General features: G+C 43.6%; 1 protein-coding gene across 1 annotated transcript in view; it reads right to left on the bottom strand.

Moving 5' to 3' along the window:
• Positions 1-26,439, bottom strand: part of tln2b (talin 2b) — a 143,244-nt gene that overhangs the window by 37,549 nt on the left and 79,256 nt on the right. Inside the window, exons 8-28 of the mRNA XM_024379468.2 lie at positions 25,042-25,169; positions 24,691-24,754; positions 24,461-24,565; positions 22,967-23,122; positions 20,268-20,369; positions 20,118-20,194; positions 17,165-17,351; positions 16,926-17,039; positions 16,347-16,455; positions 15,412-15,620; positions 15,022-15,120; positions 14,674-14,841; positions 14,093-14,387; positions 12,748-12,914; positions 11,383-11,511; positions 6,903-7,016; positions 6,496-6,744; positions 4,239-4,367; positions 4,035-4,137; positions 2,751-2,959; positions 121-240 (exon numbers count right to left, since the gene is read on the bottom strand). Of these exons, the coding sequence (XP_024235236.1) occupies positions 121-240; positions 2,751-2,959; positions 4,035-4,137; positions 4,239-4,367; positions 6,496-6,744; positions 6,903-7,016; positions 11,383-11,511; positions 12,748-12,914; positions 14,093-14,387; positions 14,674-14,841; positions 15,022-15,120; positions 15,412-15,620; positions 16,347-16,455; positions 16,926-17,039; positions 17,165-17,351; positions 20,118-20,194; positions 20,268-20,369; positions 22,967-23,122; positions 24,461-24,565; positions 24,691-24,754; positions 25,042-25,169 (3,033 nt within the window). The remainder of the gene's footprint in view (positions 1-120; positions 241-2,750; positions 2,960-4,034; positions 4,138-4,238; positions 4,368-6,495; positions 6,745-6,902; positions 7,017-11,382; positions 11,512-12,747; positions 12,915-14,092; positions 14,388-14,673; positions 14,842-15,021; positions 15,121-15,411; positions 15,621-16,346; positions 16,456-16,925; positions 17,040-17,164; positions 17,352-20,117; positions 20,195-20,267; positions 20,370-22,966; positions 23,123-24,460; positions 24,566-24,690; positions 24,755-25,041; positions 25,170-26,439) is intronic.

Genomic DNA, 26,439 nt, shown 5'->3' with positions numbered 1-26,439 from the left:
AGGTAAAATATGCCAACTGTATATTTAGGTTTAGGACAGCATTGACTCTCTATAAGCACTCGTGTGTAATAAAATCAACACTCCAAACTGCAGCCTCGCCGGTCTGGCAGCAGGACTCACAGTGTCCACCAGCAGCTTCTTACTGGCCTCTCCGATGCTTCTTAGGGCCATGTCCACATCCTTCTGGCCAGGCAGGCAGTTCACACAGTTATTCAGAGAGTGGGACACTGCCTTGGCCACCTGCAACACATCACAGATCAGCCTGTCAGTGGGCTGACATTACACATTCTAACCACGCTCCACAGTCACAGAGCACAGCTCTGAGAAGGAAAAACATCTTAAATGCAAATCAGCCTGCAAGCGGAGCACGACAATCCATGTCACTAATTTATGCTACCGTCACAGACATATGCCAACCAATATGTTTATCTCCCAAAGGGCCCTGCTGCAAATAAGCAGTTTTACTGGAGCTAGCGTTCCTGTGAGCAGGAGACTGAGAAGAGAAAATAGCAACCCTTAAAGCAGATAATTGTTGTGGAAAGTAGCAGGGTTTACAAATCGGTTATCATCCAGAATGTAGAGGAGAGGAAAGAGCCCAACAGAAAAGACTGTGCTTGGAACATTAACACAACTGTCTCAATAGGACGTCAATACAGGAAATCTGTCACACGCTGACTAGACCGGGCACACGCATGTGCCATTGCTTGCATGTTGATTTTGTCCATCCACACCAGACGCGATCAGGACACGCAGGTTGAAATAAATATTAGCAAAACAAACTCTGAACCAACTAAACTCAGCAAAAAAAGAAACATCCTCTCATTGTCAACTGCGTTTATTTTCAGCACTTAACATCTGTAAATATTTGAATGAACATAAGATTCAACAACTGAGACATAAACTGAACAAGATCCAAAGACATGTGACTAACAGAAATGGAATAATGTGTCCCTGAACAAAGGTGAGGTCAAAATCAAAAGTAACAGTCAGTATCTGGTGTGTTCACCAGCTGCATTAAGTACTGCAGTGCATCTCCTCCTCATGGACTGCACCAGATTTGCCCGTTCTTGCTGTGAAATGTTACCCCACTCTTTCCCCAAGGCACCTGCAAGTTCCCAGACATTTCTGGGGGGAATGGCCCTAGCCCTCACCCTCCGATCCAACAGGTCCCAGACGTGCTCAATGGGATTGAGATCCGGGCTCTTCGCTGGCCATGGCAAAACACTGACATTCCTGTCTTGCAGGAAATCACACCCAAGAACGAGCAGTATGGCTGGTAGCATTGTCATTCCGGATGGTCATGTCAGGATGAGCCTGCAGGAAGGGTACCACATGAGGGAGGAGGATGTCTTCCCTGTAACGCACAGCGTTGAGATTGCCTGCAAAGACAACAAGCTCAGTCCGATGATGCTGTGACACACCGCCCCAGACCATGACGGACCCTCCACCTCCAAATCGATCCCGCTCCAGAGTACAGGCCTCGGTTTAATCTCATTCCTTCAACGATAAACACGAATCCAACCATCACCCCTGGTGAGACAAAACCGCGACTCATCAGTGAAGAGAACTTTGTGCCAGTCCTGTCTCGTCCAACGACGGTGGGTTTGTGCCCATAGGCAACGCTGTTGCCGGGGATGTCTGGTGAAGATCTGCCTTACAACAGTCCTACAAGCCCTCAGTCCAGCCTCTCTCAGCCTATTGCGGACAGTCTGAGCACTGATGGAGGGATTGTGCGTTCCTGGTGTAACTCGGGCAGTTGTTGTGCCATCCTGTACCTGTCCCACAGGTGTGATGTTCGGATGTACCGATCCTGTGCAGGTGTTGTTACACGTGGTCTGCCACTGTGAGGATGTTCAGCTGTCCGTCCTGTCTCACAGTACAGACATTGCAATTTATTGCCCTGGCAACATCTGCAGTCCTCATGCCTCCTTACAGCATGCCTAAGGAATGTTCATGCAGATGAGCAGGGAACCTGGGCATCTTTCTTTTGGTGTTTTTGCCAGAGTCAGTAGAAAGGCCTCTTTAGTGTCCTAAGTTTTCATAACGGCGACCTTAATTGCCTACAATCTGTAAGCTATTAGGGTCTTAACGACCGTTCCACAGGTGTATGTTCATTGATTGTTTATGGTTAATTGAAAAAGCATGGGAAACAGTGTTTAAACCCTTTACAATGAAGATCTGTGAAGTTATTTGGATTTTTACGAATTATCTTTGAAAGGCAGGGTCCTGAAAAAGGGACATGTTTTTCTGAGTTTATATTAATTTGGGTAAGGTCGAAAAGCATTAAGCATTTATGGCAATTTAGCTAGCTAGCTTTTTGGTGCTAGATAATTTGTCCTGGGATATAAACATAGGGTTGTTATTATACCTGAAATGCACAAGGTCCTCTACTCAATTAATCCACAGATAAAAGGGTAAACCAAGTTATTTTCTAGTAGTCTCTCCTCCTTCAGGCTTCTTCTTCTTTGGACATTATATGGCGGTTGGCAACCAACGTTAAGGTGCATTATCACCACCAATTGGACTGGAGTATGGACCTCAGTTCATCTTTCAAACACCCATGTGGGTATATGCTCCTAAAAACCAATGAGATGGGAGAGGCGGGACTTGCAGCACATCAAGCATCGCAAATAGAACCAAGTTCTATGTTAGCGCCTGGCTACACAGATGCTTGTTGACGCACGCGAGCAGTTTGGAGGCAATGATTGAATTACATGTATGTGTACATCAGCATGTCAGGAGTTCCTCACCTGTGCTAGCCTTTGCTGACTCTCTGCGTCGCCGGGGGAGACCAGGGCCTGGTGGGCCTCATGGATGAGCATGGCAGAGCCCTCCATAACGTACTGGGCAGAATCCAACATGGCCGCCGCAGACTGGGGTTCCTTAGTGCTGGCAGCGACACCTCTGGCTGCCTGGGCCAGTGTCCTCAAGGCCTGGGCAGTCTCCCTGGCAGCCACTCCTACACACAACAGAGACAGACAGTGTTGGAGTGAGTGGAAGTCTTGGAGTTGGATTAACAAAGCTAGTCCAGGAAATAATGACTGAAAACCTGGTGTCAACATCCCAATGTGCCTCTTCATTGTTCTTTAAGATGTAGCTAAACAACCTACTGACTCGGGATAGCTGCATCATGATTTATTCACTCGACAAACTGCAAGCTGAATCTCACTTCCTTTCAATCTCATTATCACTTCACTAAATATGTCCTGTATTAAGACATACACACATTCAGAGGTGCAGCTTTAGTGCTCAAAATGAATAGAATGAGTTGTTGGTAATGTGTAACTGAACAGTAGGAATAGCAGTGAGCCCAACCTAAAGCACCCCTATTGTTAAAACAAATTAGATAGATAGGAGAACGAGGCACCATGTGAGATTGGGGCTTTACTTATTACACACAAAGCTAAGATGAGGGAATGCAGCAAATTGCATCAAATTTCATTATCCAGCCGAGTGGAGCCCATTGCTAATGGAATGTTGAATCTAGTGAAAATAAGATGAATGAGGAGAGAGTAGCACCCTGGGCCCCAGCGTGAAGCAGCACAGCCAGGGAGGGAGGGAGGGAGCAGCCATGGTTAGAAGACACTATTCAAATCTGTCTTCATCAATTCTCCTGAGAGAATAAATGGAGCTAGAATGGAGGCTAAAGAAAATGACAGGCTGTGCAGCAGGACCCATTGGGTTTATTGCTTGCTCTTAGGCAATAGTGATAACATCATCACTAAATCAAGAATTGAATTACACTTGGATATCTATTGGTAGAAGGAAAGTGAATGATTGTTAGGGTTTCTACTGCCTACTTTACCCCACTTAGTAGAGTAGACCTTTACTGAGACCCTGTAGCTGATCGTGACATTTGAAGAAACAGTTCCTAATGTCAAATAATAACATCTAACTAAAAAGGACAGAAAATAATAAGTCTAGTCCAGAAAAAAACGTTCTACACAGCCACTCAATGATGTCTGTCAGTTTAGGTGAACATTCCTCTTGTACTGCTCAATAGTTCTCAGTGCACGCTGTGTTTGCTTTCCTACCTGTGAAGTGCTCATTGCCCTGTGCAGCACAGGTCAGCAGCTGGGCCATAGAGGAGCCAACAGCCTTGGAGGTACTACCCAGGTCCTGGGCACACTTCTCTAGCTGTAGGGACAACACAGGAGCACCAAGTCATGCATTTTCACACATCTGCAGATTTGCTTTGCATGACTGGAACAAATCAATGCATTCTATAATGAACTGACCGATTCCCCAGGAAGTGGTTTGAGCTGCCCATCGTGCGCAGCCATCCTGGCATCTTGAAGCTCACTCCTGAGAGTTTGGACAGCACTGAGAGCAGAGTCTATCTCCAGAGGACCACAGGCTTCATGGGCCTGCAGAAGCACACATACACAAACCTCTCTCACACAGAGCCCAGAAGCTGTACTTCCTGTATGAAAACATGACTATCAGTAGCTGTGGATAGAGGGGTACAGGCAGTGGCGTAGCTTATTTTCACGGGGCCCCCGCAAAACAATTATATATTTTTTTGCCATGGAGCAGAGAGAAACATTTCCATAATTTCATGCTATTTTACACATTTTGCTGTGAGGATGAGAGAAGATGTTGCAGATTTAGAGCTCAGGGATTCTTGAAAGCTATCACACCATGTAAAGGAACAACCTCTTAATCACGTTCCTCTTCTTAAAAAGCAACTAACTGGATTTGTCAATTCCATTAGACACTATAACATGCATTTCAGTTATACAATTATTGTCCATTGATTAAAATATATATTTTTAAATATTGACAAAAAACATAATCTGCATTAAGGGGGGTTAGCCATCAGTGACGGAGTTGACAATCCCCAATAAAAACATAACCATTCTATCAGATCTTTCAGAATTGACAAAGTTTATGTTTTACGGAAACAGAAATGGCATTTTTATTCTTCATTTAAGTGGTATACATAGTAGCAATTTAGTTTTTCCTCAGTTGCATTATGACTCTAAAACCTAATTAAATGTAACATATTTGAACCATTATTCATATTCTATCTTAATCTATCAGGCAGATGGAGTTGACAGTTTATGGTTGTGACCATGGTGATTCCAATATTGCTTGCTAAATATCTCAAAAGTAGAGAACTTTACAGACCATGAGTGGTCTTGTTGCACTACATGTAATGAGGACATGAATAAGGGGTCCTGACGGTATAGCGTACACTGCTCATTCCTGATTCATTTAGGATTTCAGACAAATCTGACGGAGTTGACCAATTTTCAGACACATCTTTTAGGAATCACAGTTCTGAATTTTTTAACATTTAAAGTCACAGAGGACTATTTCAAGAAACTACATGAGATTTTTAAAGTTAATATCCATTATTTTTTCAAATTTTAAACACTTTTAAACTATTTTTTTGGAGAGTTTGAATTTGGGATCCTTTGCTCCAGACAACGGCATTTCCAACCATAGAGCCGAGATGGAAATCAATGATATTGAAAGTATTTAGAAAATTCCCCAAACAAATATTTTCCTTTAAATTCCCCTAAATATACAGTACCAGTCAACAGTTTGGACACACCAACGAATTCAAGGGTTTTTCTTAATTTTACTATTTTCTACATTATAGAATAATAGTGAATACATCAAAACTATGAAAATAAAACTATGAAATAAAATATATGGAATCATGTAGTAACCAAAGTGTTACATCAAAATATATTTTATATTTGAGATTCCTCAAAAAAGCCAAAGAAACCGCTACTAAAGGACATCAATAATATGACCTGGCCTCCACAATCACCCAACCTCAACCCAATTGAGATGGTTTGGGATGAGTTGGACCTCAGAGTGAAGGAAAAGCAGCCAAAACATGCTCAGCATATGTGGGAACTCCTTCAAGACTGTTGGAAAAGTATTCCAGGTGAAGCTGGTTGAGAGAATGCCAAGAGTGTGCAAAGCTGTCATCAAGGCAAAGGGTGGCTACTTTGAAGAATCTAAAATCTATTTTGATTTGTTTAACACTTTTTTGGTTACTACATGATTGGTTACTACAATGTGCTAGTTCATAGTTTTCATGTCTTCGTCTATTATTCTCTAATGTACGAAATAGTTCAAATAAAGAAAACTGGCACTCTACATTTTAAGCTCAAATAATCCAACAAAATGTATTTTCTTTCAAGAATAAAAATAATGCTCCCCTACCGGACAACTATTTTGTTCCGACTTTCAAGAATCACTGACCTAATTTCCTGCTATTTGACACATTTTGCAATGAGGCTGAGATAAAATGTTTCCTTTTTAAAGCCAATTTCCTGTAATTCCCCCCCAAAATTAACAGCTTATGACATGTTCACTATCTGGGGAGCCCAACCTCCGGGGGGACAACAACCCCAACATGAAAAATAAAAAGTATACTTTTTTGGGTGTGGGGTGGTTGGGGGCCCCCAAATCCCCCAACCTCTGCCTTGCGGGGGCTGTGAGGGTGTGTGCTACACCTCTGGGTACAGAACTTACCTTTTGGGTGGCTGTCCGTAGCTCAGCAAGGCAGGTAGCCAGGTTCTTGGCACATTGGCCAAGTTGCATCGCTGCAGCCTGGTCCGTCACTGTGGGGACAGTTGACTTTGCAGACGTCACCATCTTACTGCCAGGCTGTAGGAAGCTCTGGCTGGCCATTATCAGGGCTAGTTGGGCACTGAGTTCCTCTGGCTGAGCCTGACTACTCCTCATCCCCTGGACCAGCTGAGGGATGTGGTCTGCCACTGCCTTCAAGTAGACATAGCATTTGATTAAATCAATGCAATGAAACCTGCAATATAAATGCTGCCAATGTAGTAATCGATTCTATACTGTATGTATTTCAGCAGAGTGATCTAACAGTGATCCTGTTCGCTGTGAATCAATCTCTACCCATATTACTGTACCTTGCAGCTGTGTCCTAGTTGTTGATGAGAGGCAGTGTTCTTATTGGACACAGCAGCATTCTGGGCAGCTGCGATGGTCTGAGTAGCAGCAGCCGCAGCCTGCTTAGCAGCAATCTGTTCCAGAAACAGAGAGAGATATTGACAATTGTTGTAGGTATGTGTTTTACATCAGAGACATAGATGAGGGTGGTATAATTAAGGCACCTCAGGGGTTTGTGGTCAATACACCACGGCTAAGGGCTGTTCTTAAGCACAACGCAACTCGGAGTACCTGGATACAGCCCTTAGCCATGATATATTTGCCACATACCACAGAACAGTAAACAAGTAGTTTTGCATCTTGTATATTGTCTCATATACCATGGCTTTCAGTCAATCAGCATCCAGGACTCAAACTACCAGGTTTATAATACTGCTTTGTATACAGTATCAGATTGAGCTTCCCAGATAGATCAAACATAGTGAGGTGTCACAAACTAAGCCAAAGATTTCTTTAAGAATTTCTTAGAGGACATCAACAACTGACCAAATTGTTGGATTTTTGTGGAATCCAAATAATTGAAATGAAAGGCACACACACACACACACACACACACACACACACACACACACACACACACACACACACACACACACACACACACACACACACACACACACACACACACACACACACACGAAAGTCTGGGGTCACTTAGAAATGTCCTTGTTTTTGAAAGAAAAGCACATTTTTTGTCCATTAAAATAACATCAAATTGATCAGAAATACAGTGTAGACCTTGTTAATGTTGTAAATGACTATTATAGCTGGAAACGGCTGATTTTTAATGGAATATCTAACATAATTGCAAAAGGGTTTTCTAATGATCAATTAGCCTTTTAAAATGATAAACTTGGATTAGCTAACACAACGTGCCATTGGAACACAGGAGTGATGGTTGCTGATAATGGGCCTCTGTACGCCTATGTAGATATTCCATTAAAAAAATAACAAATAATAATCAGCCGTTTCCAGCTACAATAGTCATTGACAACATTAACACTGTCTATACTGTATTTCTGATCAATGTGACATTATTTTAATGGACAAAAAAATTGCTTTTCTTTCAAAAACAAGGACATTTCTAAGTGACCCCAAACTTTTGAATGGTAGTGTATATTGGGACGAGGACAACATTTTCTCAAAAATGCAATACATAAGCACTGTACAATACAGTTTTTGTATTGCCATTAATCCGAACCCAGAACGAATTGCAAAAATCGCTGAAGTTGGAGACTTTTATCTCCATCACCAACTTCAAACATCTGCTGTCTGAGCAGTTAACCGATCGCTGCAGCTCAAATCAAATCAAATTTTATTTGTCACATACACATGGTTAGCAGATGTTAATGCGAGTGTAGCGAAATGCTTGTGCTTCTAGTTCCGACAATGCAGTAATAACGAACAAGTAATCTAACTAACAATTCCAAAAAAACTACTGTCTTATACACAGTGTAAGGGGATAAAGAATATGTACATAAGGATATATGAATGAGTGATGGTACAGAGCAGCATAGGCAAGATACAGTAGATGATATCGAGTACAGTATATACATATGAGATGAGTATGTAAACCAAGTGGCGTAGTTAAAGTGGCTAGTGATACATGTATTACATAAGGATGCAGTCTATGATATAGAGTACAGTATCTACGTATGCATATGAGATGAATAATGTAGGGTAAGTAACATTATATAAGGTAGCATTGTTTAAAGTGGCTAGTGATATATTTACATCATTTCCCATCAATTCCCATGATTAAAGTGGCTGGAGTAGAGTCAGTGTCATTGACAGTGTGTTGGCAGTAGCCACTCAATGTTAGTGGTGGCTGTTTAACAGTCTGATGGCCTTGAGATAGAAGCTGTTTTTCAGTCTCTCGGTCCCAGCTTTGATGCACCTGTACTGACCTCGCCTTCTGGATGACAGCGGGGTGAACAGGCAGTGGCTCGGGTGGTTGATGTCCTTGATGATCTTTATGGCCTTCCTGTAGCATCGGGTGGTGTAGGTGTCCTGGAGGGCAGGTAGTTTGCCCCGGTGATGCGTTGTGCAGACCTCACTACCCTCTGGAGAGCCTTATGGTTGAGGGCGGTGCAGTTGCCATACCAGGCGGTGATACAGCCCGCCAGGATGCTCTCGATTGTGCATCTGTAGAAGTTTGTGAGTGCTTTTGGTGACAAGCCGAATTTCTTCAGCCTCCTGAGGTTGAAGAGGCGCTGCTGCGCCTTCCTCACGATGCTGTCTGTGTGAGTGGACCAATTCAGTTTGTCTGTGATGTGTATGCCGAGGAACTTAAAACTTGCTACCCTCTCCACTACTGTTCCATCGATGTGGATGGGGGGTGATCCCTCTGCTGTTTCCTGAAGTCCACAATCATCTCCTTAGTTTTGTTGACGTTGAGTGTGAGGTTATTTTCCTGACACCACACTCCGAGGGCCTCACCTCCTCCCTGTAGGCCGTCTCGTCGTTATTGGTAATCAAGCCTACCACTGTTGTGTCGTCCGCAAACTTGATGATTGAGTTGGAGGCGTGCATGGCCACGCAGTCGTGGGTGAACAGGGAGTACAGGAGAGGGCTCAGAACGCACCCTTGTGGGGCCCCAGTGTTGAGGATCAGCGGGGAGGAGATGTTGTTGCCTACCCTCACCACCTGGGGGCGGCCCGTCAGGAAGTCCAGTACCCAGTTGCACAGGGCGGGGTCGAGACCCAGGGTCTCGAGCTTGATGACGAGCTTGGAGGGTACTATGGTGTTGAATGCCGAGCTGTAGTCGATGAACAGCATTCTCACATAGGTATTCCTCTTGTCCAGATGGGTTAGGGCAGTGTGCAGTGTGGTTGAGATTGCATCGTCTGTGGACCTATTTGGGCGGTAAGCAAATTGGAGTGGGTCAAGGGTGTCAGGTAGGGTGGAGGTGATATGGTCCTTGACTAGTCTCTCAAAGCACTTCATGATGACGGATGTGAGTGCTACGGGGCGGTAGTCGTTTAGCTCAGTTACCTTAGCTTTCTTGGGAACAGGAACAATGGTGGCCCTCTTGAAGCATGTGGGAACAGCAGACTGGTATAAGGATTGATTGAATATGTCCGTAAACACACTGTACATAGTCTATCGGTAAATAGCCCACCCATTTTTACCTACCTCATCCCCATACTGTTTTTATTTATTTACTTTTCTACTCTTTTGCACACCAATATCTCTACCTGTACATGACCATCTGATCATTTATCACTCCAGTGTTATTAATCTGCAAAATTGTAATTATTCGCCTACCTCCTCATGCCTTTTGCACACAATGTATATAGACTCCCCTTTTTTTTCTACTGCGTTATTGACTTGTTAACTGTTTACTCCATGTGTAACTCTGTGTTGTCTGTTCACACTGCTATGCTTTATCTTGGCCAGGTCGCAGTTGCAAATGAGAACTTGTTCTCAACTAGCCTACCTGGTTAAATAAAGGTGAAATAAAATAAAATAAAAAATGACTTTCTTTGAAGTATCAACAAAATGGAAAGTGGTGAGAGAAGTGGGTGGATGGATGGAGGATGAAACAAGAACCTGAACAACAATGCTATCTTTGTCCTGTGGAAAACAAACAGATTGCACAATGCTGCCTGTCTGGCTCATCTCTCAAGAGGAGAGGAAGAGCGAGAGAGGAAGAGAAAAAGAGAGAGACTTCATTTCTCTCTGGTGAAACAGAAACAGAAATGACAAACAGACTACGTATTTAGTATTATTTTAAAAGCAGAGAGTGCTGGTAAGGACAACACACATGACAATGCGTTGAAACCCAAACAACGCTTTAGGAGATCAGTAGGAGACATTTCAGCCATATGAATGGGCAGGTGAAGGTATGTGCTCAGTTAATCTAAACACATTACATTCTAAATGGTTTTTATTATCTCTGATTCCTCTTTGGAGTGGAAGCCATTACCATTACAGGCTACAGAGAATGATGCATCAGATATCAAACTGATTCCAGCCTTCGGTTAGTGTGTGCAGTGGAAGCTCCAGTGCAGTGCGGGTCTGGTCTTTAGGGGTCTACTAATACTAGGGGCTAAACCCAGATCTTTACACTATGATTAACTAATTCACACAACTAATAGGATTCACATATTCCTGCTGCAGGAACATAAATAATGTAGAGAATAAATACAACACCTCATATGTGCAAATTCATTCTATTTCATTTAGCCTTTTGCAATGCTCTTTCCTAAGGCTTGGGGGGGGGGTCTATGCATCTTCACACATATCTATGTAGGGGTGTCTGACACACTCTCCTCTTTACTGGTGCGTCATGGTGTTGGATGGACTTATGGGTTTGTTTGTGAAAAAGGACATAGTAGTGTAAAGTCGAAAACGCTGATTGCTACAAAGCTACAAATGGAAAGGGACTCAAAGTTAGCACAAAGGTTACAATATTCTCTCATTCTCCACCCAACCCACCTCCAGCCTGTTGACCAGCTTCTTCTTGATTGCATTCTGAGCTGCAGCGTTAGTGGCAACACGTAACCCCTCTGCTGCCTCTCTCAGCCTCTGCTGCTGGTCCTCATTCTCTGGGTAAGCTGCAGCTCCCTGTGTACGCATGCACACACACATGCACACACACACACACACACACAGGCAGACAGGCAGGCACACACACACACAACAAGCAAAATCACCACTAACTACAATCGTAGTTCTGCAGTGGCAAAGGGAATATCAAATCCTCTCTCATAGTCTCAGTAGCACTCAGAACATTTCCCCAACACTGTGACTGTACTCCACATGTCTCAGTAGCACTGACCATTTCCCCAACACTATGACTGTACTCCACATGTCTCAGTAGCACTGAACATTTCCCCAACACTGTGACTGTACTCCACATGTCTCAGTAGCACTGAACATTTCCCCAACACTGTGACTGTACTCCACATGTCTCAGTAGCACTGAACATTTCCCCAACACTGTGACTGTACTCCATGTCTCAGTAGCACTGAACATTTCCCCAACACTGTGACTGTACTCCACATGTCTCAGTAGCACTTTGAACATTTCCCCAACACTGTGACTGTACTCCACATGTCTCAGTAGCACTTTGAACATTTCCCCAACACTGTGACTGTACTCCACATGTCTCAGTAGCACTGAACATTTCCCCAACACTGTGACTGTACTCCACACGTCTCAGTAGCACTTTGAACATTTTCCCAACACTGACTGTACATTTAATATCTCAGTAGCACTGAACATTTCCCCAACACTGTGACTGTACTCCACACGTCTCAGTAGCACTTTGAACATTTTCCCAACACTGACTGTACATTTAATATCTCAGTAGCACTCTGAACAATTTCCAAACACTGTGACCGTGCATTAAATGCAGAGCAGCATTAGACACTGTCTGCTTTCTGACAGTTTCCAAGGAAACCACCAGTGCAAGATTCCTATTTCCTCTTTGTAATGGCAGCAGTGTTGTGATGAATGTGTCACAGAGCAAAAGCATCAGCATCGTTTCACTTGCCTGGCATTTTCACATTGATAATATCCTGCTCATTTATACTTGTCTACAGCGCCAAGGGCTTATTAAGAACCATTGGCCCTGCACTTTCATTATTTCAGCTCTAAAGAGAAGCTACAGCCCAGAGTACATTAGGAATACTATAAATCTCCTTTCCAACAAATGACAGCAGTGGAATTCTAGTTATAGTTGTAGACATGACACTAATGATAATACACTAACATGACATACTGTACAGTTTACACTAATGGCATACAACAATCTATCACAGAACTCTAAGTAGGCTAGCATAGTGGTTGTCGCTGTACCTTAGCAGCATCTACCATCCTGGCTGTGGCGTCAGCCAGGAGTTTGGCTGCAGCCAGGAGCTTCTTTGAGTTGTCCACGTCCACCTCGGCCTCAGCATCTGACCTCATGGCATTGACCAGGTCAGAAGTGGCCTGAGCCAGCACCCTGGCCTGACGCACCATCTCCCCTACACAGGGTCAGAGAGAGAGAGAGAGAGAGAGAGAGAGAGAGAGAGAGAGAGAGAGAGAGAGAGAGAGAGAGAGCCAGGGTCAATATCTCCCGACTGTGCAAAAGTATCCACACAGAAACATGGCCTAGATTACACTCACTGATTACTGATCCCTCATTGGACCTCACACACTACACAATTTCCATTTCACCTTCTGGTATCGTACTGATAGTACCACAGCAGTTTACTTTTGTCTTCCTCACTGGTTATAAAAAATACATCTGTCTTTATGTGTATTCTGTGAGGAAATAGAAGAATAAAAGCACTATAAAACCTCTATAGTGCTGTACAGAAGATACCGTATTTCCCCCAGTCAGCCTATAAAAACTGTTATTGCTAAACACCCACCTCCAGCTAGAAATAACTGGAGAGAAGACTATCAAAGGCACTACTACATCGAGGGTACTTTACAGACTACAGCCTTAGAGACACATTTTTTCCCCCTATCAGTGAAATGGGACTTTTAAAGACATATTTCATAATAAATTATACTTGGCTGATCTACTGCAGTTTTATTTTACGATGTTTTACGAAAGTCAGAGTGTTAAGCCCTATACAACTTTTTAAAGTCATATGTTTCCAGTTACATTTCAAAGCCGCACTGAATGTGATTGAGAGCAGATTTTAAGCTCTGTAGTGGTTTTCGATTATATGCTTTCTACGACCCCTTGAGGATTGGCTGGGGTTGGGAATTCTTCAGACTCATGTGCAACCCATAACAAACATTTCAGGCTTTGAAAATGTTTTGACAGCAGGGTATTGAAGGTTGGTTAATATAAACCATAAACTGACAACATCTTAGGTCCCACTCAGTCAAAATACATAGGAACAACCCCAGTGAAAGTCTCAAAAAAATTAAAAGACAAGAAACAGGCTGGATAGTCCTGTCTACTTGAATGATAATTATTACATCTTGTGTCCTTTGATAATAGCTAGCTAAAGGTTTGAGGTTTGAGGTTTGACTCAAACTGCTGAATGCCAGAACTAGCCAGGAATGTGAAAATACTTGCAAGACGAATCAAGAGTGAAAGGTTCTCTCCCCACCTCCCAAAAAATTCTGAACCACTCCCCTCCCCTTCCACTTTAGCTGTCTCTCCCCTCCCAACTTCATCCGCCTCTCCCCTCCCAGAGCTCACCTGCGTCTCCCATGGAGGTGAAGATGCTCTCGGTGACGGTCATGATGGTGTCTGTGGCCTGGTCGTAACGTCCGATGGGCTCACCACAGCTGGCATAGTGGCGTACGTGCTGCAGCAGGTCACTGAGTGCCTGGCTCACAGTGTTGGCCGCGGCACCTACCTGCTTCAGGTGCTCACTGTCGTCTGTTGCAGACAGGCAGGCCTTGACGCAGCTCTCCACCGAGCGGTCCACCAGCTTCCCTGCCTCAACCAGCTGCTCCTGGCACACCGGAGAACTGATGGTGGGGCTCACCACCTGGACGAACAGTCTACAAATCAGTCTCGACTGGCCACTCAAAATTAAACAACACATTCAGAGGTGCTAGTAGACTCATTTTGGTGTGTACAAGAATGATAATTTTATTGTTGACAAAACTAACTTAGCATACGCTACTCTGTACTAGGAATTTAGAGACAGGACAAACAAACAGCCAGTTAATTTCAGTAAGCCAGCTCTTATTTCATCTCAGTTCTTGCCCTGAGCTGTCCTTCATGTCTACAGGAGACAGGGACAGGGGTGTGGCAGTCAGTCAGGGCAGTACCTTGGTGCAGGCCACCAGCTGTGAGGTGGAAAGGGCACACCGAGTAGCAGCTGCAATCACTCGGTTCTGCAACACTGTGTCCTCTGCCACCTGGGCCACATTCTTGGCCTTGAGGACCATCATAGCAGCTGCGTTGGCCACCGCTTTGGCCAGGCTCATTAGAATGTCCTGAAACACATTCATCAATGTCACTCTACTGACTCATAGCAGAGCTGAGCAGACTTTTTCCTGTCCATTCAATTACAATAGCTAAAGAAAACAAAGCCGTTACATAAGTGTGTGTGAAGCTTGAAACGGGGACTGGGGGCAGCAGTTACTATAGAAATAGCGAGGAAAGTCCAGTCCAACCTGGAACCTCTCGTCGGTCTCGCCCTCCCCCATATGATGCAGCAGGTCTCCGCCGGCCTGGCCTATACTTCCTGCTGCAGTCAGCACCGTCTGTCTGGGCTGCATGGGAGGGGGTGACATCGCCACATTCACAACACTGACCCCACCGCGGCACCACAGCACAATCACAGCACTCCGCTGCTCTCAGATACAGTTCGCATCACCAGCTCCCAGTGATTATTTCTACAGAACACATCATTATTGTTTTCGAAAACATCCTAAAAAGAAACACACTAGTGTATTTGTTAAAAGGGAGTCTACATGCAGTACGTCTCAATCTCTGTGTAATCATTGTGATATGGAGAATAGAGCAGATGTGATTGATAGAACAGTGCTGTTTTGTGTCTGTACCTCTCCAGCTGCAGGCTCCACAGACCTGAGCAGGTCAGAGACGGCCCCTGTCAGGGTCCTGGCAGCTCCCATCAGGTTCTGCCCGCTGCCCACCTGGTCCTCCACCAGCGCTGCCAGCAGTTTCACCCCCCTAGACATCTCTGTCAGGTTGGAGGAGATGGTGGTGATGGCACAGCCAACTGCTGTGTAGTCTGTATCTGTAGGGTCACCTAGGGAAAAGAGATAGTCCTCGTTAACCCTTTGTTATACCTTCTGCTCTGCCACTCTCTCAGCCCAAACCACAAGCAGCAACCTGAGTGGTGCCATAGTAACACACACATCAGTGTCACCATCATAATGAAAACACATTGGATATGGTATTGTGGAGACAAATGCACACACACAGAAAAAGCGCGCGAGAGAGAGAGAGCGAGAGAGTGATAGTCATTTGTGATAGTCATTTGTGGAGAGGTAAAAGTTTAATGGATGATAACAGGGAGCCTCAGTGCCATTCAACAGATGGCTGGGATAGATTAAAACCTATTGAAAGGCTGGCAGGGAGCAGTGCAGAGCAGCATGGCACAATTCCAGATAAGAGGCAGGGAGAGGAGTGGACAGCATGGAGATGCTGTCAGCTAGTTAAGCTTCAGGACAACACGCTCACTATTTATTCATCAATGGAAATATTTATTAGGGCAAATGGGAAATGCTCCATTATCTAAAGGGAACTCAGACCCCTCCTCCCTAGTCGTCCCAGATCGACTTGGAAAATGTGTGTTTTGATTCTATCCCTGTGGGTTTTGCCCTTGAAGATAAGCGGCTGTTATTTGTAAGAGGGCATTTTCGACCTAAGTCTAGAGGCCTTTCATAAACAAGGATTCTTGTGCAAATATTACAGAAAACTCTACATGAGTACATGGTTCCAAATATCAGTAAGGAAACTCTTGGGCACTCACCTGCAGTAAGATTGACCACAGATGCGGTTCCGGCAGTTATGGCATCTACTTGAGAGTGGATTTCATGTTTGGACTCATCCACTTTGTTTTGAACCCAAACTCTGGACGCCTTTCAGGAGAGGGAGAAGGACGGCTATTGGCTTTCATCACAGTGGGGGATTTTCAGCTCATATATATATATATATATATATATATATATATACAAAAAAATCAGGACAAGGGCTTCTTCACAACCAGTTTCCAGCTTTAAAGTACATCTTTCATATTTACAGTCAATTTCCACCACCTAATTACACGTGAAACATGGGAGTTCAAAAAGACGAACAAACTCAGCCCTTCTCTACAGTATGCTTAGCCAAGCACATCTAGAGGAAAAATGCCAAATTTTAAAAGAATACATTTTATGGGATACAAAAATATATTTTCCAAAAACACAAAAAAAAGAGTGAATTAATCTTCACTGACCAGGCTGCGTGGACTAAAAGATTCAACGTGTGGGAGAAGTTGAGCAGTATTGAATGGTGTAATTTTGTGGCTGTGGTGTGTGGATTAGTCTAGTGAATGGAAGAGGGAACTCACCATGTCCTGTCCAAGAGGAGGCAGGTTATCTACCTCCCCCAGATCAGCCTGGGCCTGCTGCACTGCCTGCATACTGGTGTTAATGGTCCCCATCAGGGCCTGCTGGGCCAAGCTCTGACAACACACACACACATTTTAAACAGACAAAGATCGTAGTTAGTGATGGTGTAAGCAAGGTTCTCTGCACATCACTGCTCCTACTGTGTGACATTGGTATGGGTGCCAGCGGGCATGCTCACCAGCGGGGGCATGTGTCCTCTGTGCATCTGCCCTGTGGTGATCTGCTGCTGGGCAGAGGGCATGGTGCCCATGTTGAAGGTGTTGTCAGGGCCACCGATGGACCCGGAGCGGATGATACCTGGCAGTGCCACCGAGCCATGCTCCACACGACCCACCCTGTTAAACTGCTGCTGCAGGATGGTCGACCTGAGAAGAGAGAGAGAGAGAGAGAACGATGGAGAGAGAGAGAGGGAGATGGATGTTAGGACCTTTACAGGGCATCTTCTGATAAGGAAACATAATACTCAGTATTTTCTCCATAACAATAGGATAGTAGTAACAGAGCCATAACAGTGAGTTAGTACTGATAGACTAAAACACATGAAAAGAGCGAAAAGAGCTGTTCCACTGCCCCTGTAAACAGATTGTCGCATTCACTATTGGTTAATTACTGCTTATTTTGAGAGGCAGCAATTATGCTCCTTGCTAAGAAACAAAACATGAGTCCATTGGCCCCTAAACAGCAGGGAGTGATATGATGCCCAGTGTCTATCCCAGCAGGATCCGCTATGAGACACAATCGGTGTCTGGGCTCGGTGTGACAGGACAACAGTCTATCTGTGTTATAAACTCAGAAAAAAAAGAAATGTCCCTTTTTCAGGACCCTGTCTTTCAAAGATAATTCGTAAAAATCAAATAACTTCACAGATCTTCATTGTAAATGGTTTAAACACTGTTTTCCATGCTTGTTCAATGAACCATAAACAAATAATGAACATGCACCTGTGGAACGGTCATTAAGACACTAACAGCTTACAGAAGATTGGCAATTAATTAAGGTGACAGTTATGAAAACTAAGGACACTAAAGAGGCCTTTCTACTGACTGTGAAAAACACCAAAAGAAAGATGCCCAGATGCCCGAACATCACACCTACGGGACAGGTACAGGATGGCAACAACAACTGCCCGAGTTACACAATCCCTCCATCAGTGCTCAGACTGTCCGCAATAGGCTGAGAGAGGCTGGACTGAGGGCTTGTAGGCCTGTTGTAAGGCAGGTCCTCACCAGACATCACTGGCAACAACGTCGCCTATGGGCACAAACCCACCGTCGCTGGACCAGACAGGACCGGCAAAAAGTACTCTTCTCTGACGAGTCGCGGTTTTGTCTCACCAGGGGTGATGGTCGGATTCGCATTTATCGTCGGGAATGAGCATTACATGAGCGGGATCGATTTGGAGGTGGAGGGTCCGTCATGGTCTGGGGCGGTGTGTCACAGCATCATCGGATTGAGCTTGTTGTCATTGCAGGCAATCTCAACATTGTGTGTTACAAGGAAGACATCCTCCTCCCTCATGTGGTACCCTTCCTGCAGGCTCCTCCTGACATGACCCTCCAGCATTACAATGACACCAGCCATACTGCTCATTTTGTGTGTGATTTCCTGCAAGACAGGAATGTCAGTGTTCTGCCATGGCCAGCGAAGAGCCCGGATCTCAATCCCATTGATCACGTCTGGGACCTGTTGGATCAGAGGGAGAGGGCTAGGGCCATTCCCCCCAGAAATGTCCGGGAACTTGCAGGTGCCTTGGTGGAAGAGTGGGGTAACATCTCACAGCAAGAATTTGCAAATCTGTTGCAGTCCATGAAGAGGAGATGCCCTGCAGTACTTAATGCAGCTGGTGGCCACACCAGATACTTACTTACTTCTGATTTTGACCCTCCCCCCCTTTGTTTAGGGACACATTATTCCATTTCTGTTAGTCACATGTCTTTGGAACTTGTTCAGTTTATGTCTCAGTTGTTGAATCTTGTTATGTTCATACAAATATTTACACATGTTAAGTTTGCTAAAAAATAAACGCAGTTGACAGTGAGAGGATGTTTCTTTTTTTGCTGAGTTTATATACTGTAGGAGTCAAGCTGCAATGCCAAGCAAAGATAAAAACTAGGCTAGCTGTGATCATCGGAGATGATAAGAAATAAATAAAAAATGGTTTCCATGAACATGACAAATTAAAAGGATACTTCGGGATTTTGGCAATGAGGCCCTTTACTTACCCAGAGTCAGATAACTTGTGGATACCATTTTTATGTCTCTGCTTGCAGTTTGAAGGAAGTTGATAACTAGCGCTTGCACGATTGCTAATTAGTCTTAATATAATGACTGACTAGAAGATGTCCATAGACTTCCAGTCATTGCACTAACACTAGTTAGCATTGGTTTGCGAAACTACCTCTAACTACCTTCATACCCCAACCTGAGCCACCTCGGGTATCTTGGCCCTCCCATCCCTAGCTCAACCCAGTCCAAGCTCTTCTCTGTCCTGGCAGCCCAATGGTGGAACCAGCATCCCTCTGAAGCTAGGACAGCAGAGTTCCTGGTCATCTTTTGAAAACATCTGAAACTCTACCTCTTCAAAGAGTATTTTAAATAATCCCAATGCACCCCCCTCAACACAGACATAAAAACACAGACATAAAAATGGTACCCATGAGTTCATCTGACTCTGGAGAAGTAGATAAAACTCATGAAGTATCCCTTTAATTCTTGTCTTCCCGATGATTTCGTTTTTGTTTGCAGAATACAAACATATCCGTCTTGCCCTGGGGTATTTTTCTCATGGAGGTTAGAAAAAATAAACATAAAAGCTAATATTCCTTAAGGAGAGAGGGACAACAGAGAGCATTCTGTTATCATGTTTCAGAGAACACATGATCTCACAGGTACTGTATGTTATTGGAAAATTCAGGATGCAGAGTCTAACTCATGTCGTGTTATTTTTCTCAGGGGTGTAATCCCGGGCAGGCAGAAATGTGATTACAGTATATGCACAATTAAATCAAGGTTTACATTGACATGAGGAATAACTTGTCTGTAGTCCCTGTATATGGATGGTCAGCATTCTCTACGTAAATAGGCCAGCATCCTATGTATTGTATCATATGTGCAGAATGAGGGATCCTTACTTCTTTGGAGAGACAGATTCCTCCAGCATGGTGGACTCGTCATCTCCTTCCACACCAAAACAATCCTTACTCTGCTTCTGTGGAAGGGGAAAACAAATGGTGTCAAAAGAAAATACTTGTGGGAAGTGTTTCTGGTTTAACTTGACTTGCCTTTTTGAGAATGATGTCGATGTATCCTGCAATCAGCTGAGAGATCTGTTCCCCCTCTGTGGTCTGAACAGAGTAGTAACTTTCCTGGTACTCCCCAAAATCCTGCAGGGTACACCAAGATTGTCAAGAGAGACAATGAAGTTACAGTCCAGGCCCACTAGAATAGATTACTCTCGTGGCAATATCGTCATCACATAAATCCCCATCTGTCATTATCTAGGCTCATAGTATTCATATCAAGGAAATTGAGAAGTGTATGTGTTGTCGTATGGGGAGTACAGCATGTGTCACAGCTCTTTGCCATGCTGTGCTCTAAGTTCACAAAGTTCCTTTCCTTCTACACAAGCACAGGAAGATGTTTAAGTGCTTAGAAATAATCTTTGATTGGACTAACAGTATTCAACACCTTCCCCATTCCTTCTCCTGATGAACAGACATACTTTGACTCCATTCCACTACGATCCTGAAGTCTTCAAAGAGCTGATAAAATATGAGACATACTCATTTTAATATCTAACTCCACATACTTCAGGCTTCCTAAGCGAGACAAATCAATGTTGGCAAATGCACCTCAGAGTATGTTTCAAAATTGTACTCCCTATTAATCTTGAACGCAATCTGGTTTAAAAAAAACGAGATGAAGAAATACAATATAAAAAACAGCAGTGTTGACAACCAAAACACTAAATTGTAAAATCCCTTGTTTACACAGTCTAATATATACACTAACATAACTGTTTATTGAAAACAATAACACTGAGGATTGGGGGTAGTATCAACAACACATACTATTTTGCAATTACACTACACCTGTCAGCAATGGGTGTGGCTGAAATAGCCGAATCCACTAATTTGGAGGGGTTTCCACATACCTTTGTATACAGTGGGGCAAAAAAGTATTTAGTCAGCCAAAAATCACATTGTAGGATTTTTAATGAATTTATTTGCAAATTATGGTGGAAAATAAGTATTTTGTCAATAACAAAAGTTTCTCAATACTTTGTTATATACCCTTTGTTGGCAATGTCAAACGTTTTCTGTAAGTCACAAGGTTTTCACACACTGTTGCCGGTATTTTGGCCCATTCCTCCATGCAGATCTCCTCTAGATCAGTGATGTTTTGGGGCTGTTGCTGGGCAACACGGACTTTCAACTCCCTCCAAAGATTTTCTATGGGGTTGAGATCTGGAGACTGGCTAGGCCACTCCAGGACCTTGAAATGCTTCTTACGAAGGCACTCCTTCGTTGCCCAGGTGGTGTGTTTGGGATCATTGTCATGCTGAAAGACCCAGCCACGATTCATCTTCAATGCCCTTGCTGATGGAAAGAGGTTTTCATTCAAAATCTCACGATACATGGCCCCATTCATTCTTTCCTTTACACGGATCAGTCGTCCTGGTCCCTTTGCAGAAAAACAGCCCCAAAGCATGATGTTTCCACCCCCATGCTTCACAGTAGGTATGGTGTTCTTTGGATGCAACTCAGCATTCTTTATCCTCCAAACACGACGAGTTGAGTTTTTACCAAAAAGTTCTATTTTGGTTTCATCTGACCATATGACATTCTCCCAATCTTCTTCTGGATCATCCAAATGCTCTCTAGCAAACTTCAGATGGGCCTGGACATGTACTGGCTTAAGCAGGGGGACACGTCTGGCACTGCAGGATTTGAGTCCCTGGCGGCGTAGTGTGTTACTGATGGTAGGCTTTGTTACTTTGGTCCCAGCTCTCTGCACTTCATTCACTAGGTCCCCCCGTGTGGTTCTGGGATTTTTGCTCACCGTTCTTGTGATCATTTTGACTCCACGGGGTAGGATCTTGCGTGGAGTCCCAGATTGAGGAAGATTATCAGTCGTTTTGTATGTCTTCCATTTCCTAATAATTGCTCCCACAGTTGATTTCTTCAGACCAAGCTGCTTACCTATTGCAGATTCAGTCTTCCCAGCCTGGTGCAGGTCTACAATTTTGTTTCTGGTGTCCTTTGACAGCTCTTTGGTCTTGGCCATAGTGGAGTTTGGAGTGTGACTGTTTGAGGTTGTGGACAAGTGTCTTTTATACTGATAACAAGTTCAAACAGGTGCCATTAATACAGGTAACGAGTGGAGGACAGAGGAGCCTCTTAAAGAAGAAGTTACAGGTCTGTGAGAATCAGAAATCTTGCTTGTTTGTAGGTGACCAAATACTTATTTTTCACCATAATTTGCTAATAAATTCATTAAAAATCCTACAATGTGATTTTCTGGATTTGTTTTTCTCATTTTGTCTGTCATAGTTGAGTGTACCTATGATGAAAATTACAGGCCTCTCTCATCATTTTAAGTGGGAGAACTTGCACAATTGGTGGCTGACTAAATACTTTTTTGCCCCACTGTATATAGTGTATTTCTGTTGCTATAATGAGATGTAGGGACAGAAGAGGTAAATTAAGGGCTCAGACACACCACTAGCGTTTGCTGGCCGAGAGTACTTAGCACCTCTGAACATAAATTGCAAACCGAGTGCGCACCAATTTTCCATGGAGAATCACGTGAAAAATGTCGGCAGTCAGACCTCTACAGCAGGTGGTCCCTAAAACACAGTGCGCGGATCGTTCACCAGACGAATGCTAAATCCACATTAGGTGCGATCTGTGCAAGCGTTAAGGGTGTAGAATGTGTTCCTGTGAATGTTGGATTGGAGTGGACTGACACCAGGTCATACCAGGGTGAAGCTCTTTGGAGAAGCAGCCCATCTCTTCACCGTGGTTAGGGGCCATTCCTGAACCACGTCTTTAGTCTTCTCTTCCACCCGCATCACCGACTCTTTGGTTATCCCCAGTAACCGTGGGACCAGCTTATTCTTGCTTTTCATCTTTTCCTAAACAGACAAGACATAAGATAATATTTTCACAGGTGTTAAAAGCCTGCACAGATGAAAAACTGGGGGCATCTCTTTATTCTGAGAAATTAAAACAGCAGCAGAGCACAGCTGCCTGCCATAGATAGCACACATGCACTGTTCTGTTTGTCTGTCCTGAGTCAGGAGCCCCAGTGGAGGAGGAGGAGGGCGGATGGGGTTTGACCCTGCAGAGTTCAGGCTTGTTTAACCGGGCCTCCCTGCTGTTCTGCTGATCAGGCCATCCCCAGTCCCTCCATCCCCAGGCAAGGCCTCTGTTGCTAGGGGAGCCTCAGCCTGGCTGTCAGTGTGTCAGGATTGAGCTTCCAGCAGCAGACTGATTCTGACTGGCTCTAGTGCCATCCTCTTCTCTGCCCACACACAATCCATTATGCCTCACTTCAGATCATGAGCATACTCTTGGCTCCACTCCAGCAAAGCTGCACACTACACAAAATGAATGGTTAGGAGGAAACTACCTTTTCACTTCTCCAGGCTATTGTTTTTATTTCAGGGTCAAAAAGTAGAGCTCCAATAACGGAACAAGGTAACAGCTTTAGAGCAGCTTGTACGGACTCAATGATTTTCATACAAGGGCAGATAACATTATCTTGATTATCATGGTAGCTATGTATAGAGAACTATTCCAGTTGTTCATTGTCTTAGCTTGTTCAAGTAGTTGTTCACAGTGTATTCAACTCAGGAAGTCAGATTTTGGAATCTGAAGTGGTTTGCCAAGTTAGAGAGAGTATCTTAAATCAGTGAGCTTGTATTTCATACAACATAAGTTGGTGAGGTTTTTTAAACATCTGCTGATCTGGGACTCACAGCACCACAGGTTGAACTAATGTCATAGAGCTTTTATTGGCTGTAGTCTCACCACCACCAGATAGGTTGAATTCCTTCTATATCTTTTATTCAAAGTTCCTTGATTTCTTGTATGTTTAGAGAAAAAAAATCCCTTACATTTTAATTGTTTGACATTTTACTGCATTGTTAGCAGCTAAAACGTAAGCATTTTGCTGCACCCGCTATAACACCTGCTAAACTGTGAACGCAACCAATAAACTTGGATCATATCTAAGAGCCTTACAGTTAGGGAATGCTTGTTCTGGGAGCACTGAGCTGGTTTATGAGTGACACATATCAAATGGAAGGTTGCAATAAACTCCCAAAATGTGCTTCTATGTTTTTGGCTGTGATTTTCCACTCTCTCACACACTCACACAAACCTAACCTTGCAGTAAACTGTATTTACACAGTAAATCATAACATTTTACTGTCTGTTGGAGAACACAAGCCTCTCTCCTTGTATCTTACCTTCACCAGGAAGAAGGAGACCCCATATGTCGGAAGGGACCTCGCTAGTTTCACATAATTTACTTTGGACTCAATCTCTGTCATTTCTCCACAGGTTTTGTGATCCTGACGATCAGAGGGAAATAGATACAGCAATATGAACCTTTCAGAGTTTAAAACAGTAGAGTATTTGGGAATTGCACTGCTTTTAATCCATATGTCCACAACATATTGCATAATACTGAACATACCACAAATATTTTCTTCTCTGAACCTCTCTGCTTGATGTACTCTTTGGGTAGAAACTCCTTAAGGCTATGGAGATAAATCAAATTTTACAAGTTTACACTCATCATGTACAGACATTCCCTTTCCAAAACATGTTTTCACACAAGGTCATTCTTGCCTCAGTACCTACATTCACAAGTGTTATCATCCTCGTATGCCGTTAAGTACTGCACTCAAATAGGTATGACAAAAATAAGGATTTCTCCTAAACTACGATGCTAGTATTGTGTCTAAATAAGATTGAAATGTATTGAATGGTAGTGTTGGATACAATAGTGTTATTGTTGATAATGCCATCTAATAAAAGGGCTTACTCTAGGAATCCAGTCTTGTGTTTGTGTTCAACGTGGAGGCCAAATTGGATCTGGGCCTGAATTCCAGCGAACTCACAGGCTTTATCAAATGAAACAGGGTGGGAGCCATTCAGTATGTCATCTCTGGCCTAGAGGAGAGGAAGAGAGACAGAAGAGAGAAAGTTAGACTTTATACTGAGTTCAAACTAGAGAGTAATGCTGCAGTTTCTGGTTTGAAAGTTGCTTCAGAGAAGAATGCCTGCTAAGTGAATACATGTAACCCAAGAGCAGGGACATCACACAAACACTTTGCTGAGATTAATGGACTCAGGGGAACCAAACAAGATTAGTTTATATAGCAATCCAAGACATTGGCTAACATATCAAATCTAACAGCCTCAATCATTCATCATCACAGTCAATGGTGATGTACAGTATTATCACAAATATGTCAATATACAGTGCCTTGCGAAAGTATTCGGCCCCCTTGAACTTTGCGACCTTTTGCCACATTTCAGGCTTCAAACATAAAGATATAAAACTGTATTTTTTTGTGAAGAATCAACAACAAGTGGGACACAATCATGAAGTGGAACGACATTTATTGGATATTTCATTTCTTTTTTAACAAATCAATAACTGAAAAATTGGGCGTGCAAAATTATTCAGCCCCTTTACTTTCAGTGCAGCAAACTCTCTCCAGAAGTTCAGTGAGGATCTCTGAATGATCCAATGTTGACCTAAATGACTAATGATGATAAATACAATCCACCTGTGTGTAATCAAGTCTCCGTATAAATGCACCTGCACTGTGATAGTCTCAGAGGTCCGTTAAAAGCGCAGAGAGCATCGTGAAGAACAAGGAACACACCAGGCAGGTCCGAGATACTGTTGTGAAGAAGTTTAAAGCCGGATTTGGATACAAAAAGATTTCCCAAGCCTTAAACATCCCAAGGAGCACTGTGCAAGCGATAATATTGAAATGGAAGGAGTATCAGACCACTGCAAATCTACCAAGACCTGGCCGTCCCTGTAAACTTTCAGCTCATACAAGGAGAAGACTGATCAGAGATGCAGCCAAGAGGCCCATGATCACTCTGGATGAACTGCAGAGATCTACAGCTGAGGTGGGAGACTCTGTCCATAGGACAACAATCAGTCGTATATTGCACAAATCTGGCCTTTATGGAAGAGTGGCAAGAAGAAAGCCATTTCTTAAAGATATCCATAAAAAGGGTCATTTAAAGTTTGCCACAAGCCACCTGGGAGACACACCAAACATGTGGAAGAAGGTGCTCTGGTCAGATGAAACCAAAATTGAACTTTTTGGCAACAATGCAAAACGTTATGTTTGGCGTAAAAGCAACACAGCCCATCACCCTGAACACACCATCCCCACTGTCAAACATGGTGGTGGCA

This window comes from Oncorhynchus tshawytscha, linkage group LG19, assembly GCF_018296145.1.
Source record: "Oncorhynchus tshawytscha isolate Ot180627B linkage group LG19, Otsh_v2.0, whole genome shotgun sequence".
In the NCBI taxonomy this organism is placed as follows: domain Eukaryota; kingdom Metazoa; phylum Chordata; class Actinopteri; order Salmoniformes; family Salmonidae; genus Oncorhynchus; species Oncorhynchus tshawytscha.
Note: the sequence above shows the minus strand (reverse complement) of the source record. Positions and strands in the feature narration are given on the sequence as shown.